Source organism: Fukomys damarensis, unplaced genomic scaffold (assembly GCF_012274545.1).
Source record: "Fukomys damarensis isolate Sample0158 unplaced genomic scaffold, DMR_v1.0_HiC HiC_scaffold_16, whole genome shotgun sequence".
Lineage (NCBI taxonomy): Eukaryota > Metazoa > Chordata > Mammalia > Rodentia > Bathyergidae > Fukomys > Fukomys damarensis.
Window position 1 is genome coordinate 45,183,451 of NW_022900928.1, and position 4,149 is coordinate 45,187,599.

The window sequence follows — 4,149 nt, forward strand, 5'->3', positions numbered from 1 at the left end:
ATATATGCACACACACACACACACACACACACACACACACCATATGGCAAATCTTATAGCTTAGAAAATCTGTAAAGTTGGAAACATTTTTACTCCCTGTAAGTTCTGATTGGTCCTTCAGCATTTGTTCTATGGCTAGATGTCAATAGCATGCTAATATGGCTTCCCATGTAAGGTATTTCAAGTGTGTTATCATAAAATCATCTTGTTCTTATAGATAATTTGTGATGATGGTTTAGAAATTTAGATATGTTAAAATTATTTTGTACTACTTTTGAATAGTCTATCTTACTTCATTTGTACCTCACCAAAATGGAGAAATTTGACCTTGCAGATGCTAGAAATAAGTTAATAGTATTCATTCTCATTCAGAATGAGCATGTAATTTGTTTCAAACACATTTCTGGTTCCCTGACTTCTAGTCCCCGTCTGTGCCTGTGGAGCCATGACTAACTTGGGGCTGCTGTCATTGTTTACACCTGTTTGCCTCACCCATGTGCTTATGGAGTACCTACTGTGTACTCTGTAGGGTGTTACCCTGTGTTAGACACAGGGCAGAAATAGGTTCTTGCTCTCAAAGCCTTACAATTTATTACCACAGTTATAAGTAAATGCACTGCATGGTAGAATAAAATGAGTTCCTTATAATTAGTATTTTTATTCTGCTCACATTGAGTGAGCATTTACTGAGTGTGGGTACTCTGCGGGCTTGTTCTCCAGATTAACCCTAGCAAAACTCTCTTGCGATAAGTGGTTCTATACCTATGTCCCATGGGCAGCTGCTACTCCATTGCTGCTATTTTGCTTACCAGACTACATTTGTTGACTTCTTGTTTTGCCAGGTTCTTACTGGCATGATCTCATTTACTCCTTTCATCACTCCTGGAGCCTAAGAGAAATTAATTGTCTTGCTCAAGGTCAACATCTGGAGCTTGATGAAAGACAAGATCATTCTTGGCAGGACACTTTAGTGAAAGTTATAGTAGTTTCTTCAAAATGGACAGTGGGGGAAAGAGATTCCTAGGCAGAAGGGCAAAGGCACAGTGATAGAAAATGAAGGCTGTACGTTAGAAACTTTTGGGCATTCAGGTTTTAACCAAAAAGGTATGGAAGTTGTGGCACCAAAGGAAGAGAGAATTTCAATCGTCCTGCTGAGGAAAAGAGCATGTCCTCTGTGGACCAGTGAACCCTTTATGAGGTAGTTTCTGTGGGGGCTGTGCTAATTATAGTCTTATCACATTCTGTTGAAAGTTTATAGAAAGAGGTGGAAAATTTAATAAAGTACCAGTGGAGATAGGCACAGCCCCACTAAGCTAAATCTCCAGCCCTAAAGTACCAGTGGAATAGTCTGGGAAGGATGTCAGAAGAAAGCTTAAGGAAAGATGCAAAGTGCCTTCCTGAATGCCTATGGACTGACTATGCTATGCATGAGGATAATTTATTTTGAAGTTTTTGGTACCAGGGATCCAACTCAGAACCTTGTGCTTTCGAGGCAGGTGGCTGAACCACTGAGCTAAATCCCCGGCCCTTGGATGAGGATCGGATTCATTGCCTTATCCCATTTAGACTCTGTGGTCATGTGACATAAATTGGACTTTAGCATTGGAAAAGTTTTAAAACTTTGAAGGAATTGAAGTAACTTGCTCCAGATCACACTGGCTGTAAGAGGCAGCAGTTCAGGGTCTCTGATCCTAAATCTTGTGACCTTAAGTGCTATGATAAAATAGCGGTACAGAACGCTTGAAATAGAATAGAGACTTGCCAGTTGGTTAGATTATGGGTGGAGGAGAGGAATGACAGTTCACCCTAAGGTTAGCATCCTGGAGACTGTTGGGTATGGGTCCAGTGTCAGATGTAGAAAGTCAAGAAACAGTTGGTATTTGCTCAGGAAGGCAGGGGAGCTGAGGAGTTTGGTCTTAGGTGACTTTTGGGAAATACAGTTCCTGAGACCATCTGTTCCATCTCCCCTCAGCTTCTCATTGCAACTTGTTGTCTCAGTCCTTTGTCTAGTGGTCCTTGCAGTGATTTGACAGCTGTGTACCCCTCCTACCCATCAGACTTTTCCTGATGTGATGAGCTCTTCCTCACCATTTGTTCTGATTTTGTAGAAGTTTATTTTAGACAAGAAATCATCTCAGTGAAATATTTTATTCCCTGTGAAGGAAGAAGTTTCTCTTTATTTCCATGCAGTGATAGGTTTCTGCCGCATGTTCTTGGTTCAACCTAAAAATGGTTAAAGTACACTAAATATAGAAAGTAGGCACAGAATACACAAATGCTTGCTAATTAACTGTCTTCTGATTTGTTGCCTTTTTGAAAAATCCCTGATCAATGATTGATATTCATTGACTGACTTTTGAGTTCTTTCATTTCAAAAACCCTTACTGTGTCTGTCTGGTTCAGGACATTTTCAGCATACATATTGGTAGAACATTGGTTCCGATTATAAGAAACATAAGGATTTCTCTAGCCCGTTCACAAGTTTTCAAAATCAGATTTCCTATCTGTTCTGACTTCTGCCACTGGGTTCTCTTCACTCATCTTTGCCTTCCTTTTTGCTTACCTCCACCCATCTTCTTTGCTTTCATGTTCTCATCTGCTCTTCTGCCTTAAGAGTAAGCTTATTTCTCAGTTGTCACAGGAGTCCATGAACTTGGAATGGGTAGGATGGTTACAGGCCTCTGGGCTTCTGTGAGACCCCTGAAAATGGATACATTATATACTCTTACGTTATTACATATGTGAAATTTTCTTGGGAGAATGTAACTTTATCAGGCTCTAAAAATAGTCTGTGAATCATCTCCTGCTTACCCCGAAAAGGGCAAGACCCACTGTTCTGGTTGGTATTCTCTCTGGGTCAAGTATTTGAACCAGAGTCTAGCTTTGGTTCTTAAGAGTTGGAAAGTAGAGAATGTGTTGCTTATTTGAGTTAGTAAGACATAGAGGAAAAGAGCTCTTCCAAATAAAATGATTAGATTATTACTCATATACTAATACCTGCAGTATTTTGTTAATGTAGAATAAATTATGATTTTTTTTTTTTGGTACCAGGGATTAAACTCTGACCTTTGCACTTGCAAGGTAGGTGGCGGAACCACTGAGCTAAATAAATCCCTGGCCAAAATTATGATGGTTTTATTGTACCGTATCTATATTCTGTACACTTGGTCGTAATCTGTAGAATATATTTTAAGTACCTCTCTTCACAGGTCACAGAATTGTCAACTGAAACTCAAAGAGGTGAGACTGTAAAGATGACTGTTACTCTAACAAGGGAGCTGCCCTCAAGCTCCCCCATGTGCATCCAGGTCTTCAATATCATCTTCAAAAAGTAAGGCACTTTCAGTGGGAATTTAATTTGAGCTAATGGTACCTTTCATGATAGAACCTGGGTATTAAAATAATCAACCACTTTTTAGGCAGTGTGCCAGCAACAGTGCCATTTAGGACAATTTTGCATGTACTTTCAGGTCCTGGGGTAGTAATGTATTACACATTCTGTCACAGCCTGTCCTTGGCACCAGTTATCATTGTCCAGTGTGATCCAGGCTGAGCCAAAGAATTCAATCTGAGGGTTATTGCTGTCTTACTGTCAACAGGGGAGGGTGTCCTTTTCTTTTTCTTCATTTCCTATATTCCCTCCCCCACAACCCCCAGACTTAAAAATTGTCTGTGTTTGACTACGTCACCGGCAGGATTTATTCTTCTCCTGGATGGTTGATTTGGAGTGTAGGAGGTCATCACCATCTGCTTTCTGCCCTGGCTCCACCCTCAGCCCCTTCCCACATGTACATGTGGGGCAGAAGGCAGGCTGTGACTAAGCTTCTCATTAATCTTCAGACCAGGCCAAGGATTGTGTTTTCCAGTCATAGATGTAGGGTGGAATTTGATCAAATGCAGATTCCCTGGTCCCTCACTGGACCTAAAAAACAAAATTGTGTTAGGTGAAGCCTGAAAATCCACATTTTTAGCAAGCTTCTTAGATGACAAATAAATATGCTAAAGTATGTGAACCAGTTCTACACGCTGCTGTTGTGAATCATCAAGAGCTGCTCATGGACAGGGATTTAACTCAGTGGCACTGCGCCTGTCTTGCAAGTGCAAGGTCCTGAGTTCAATCCCTGCTACAAAAAAAAAAAAAAAAAAAAA

General features: G+C 40.5%; 1 protein-coding gene across 2 annotated transcripts in view; it reads left to right on the top strand.

Moving 5' to 3' along the window:
- The window catches only part of Piwil4 (piwi like RNA-mediated gene silencing 4), a 58,226-nt gene that overhangs the window by 7,917 nt on the left and 46,160 nt on the right, over positions 1–4,149 (top strand). For both annotated transcript variants that reach the window (XM_010633657.2, XM_010633658.2), the window contains exon 5: positions 3,210–3,331. In XM_010633657.2, the coding sequence (XP_010631959.1) occupies positions 3,210–3,331 (122 nt within the window). The remainder of the gene's footprint in view (positions 1–3,209; positions 3,332–4,149) is intronic.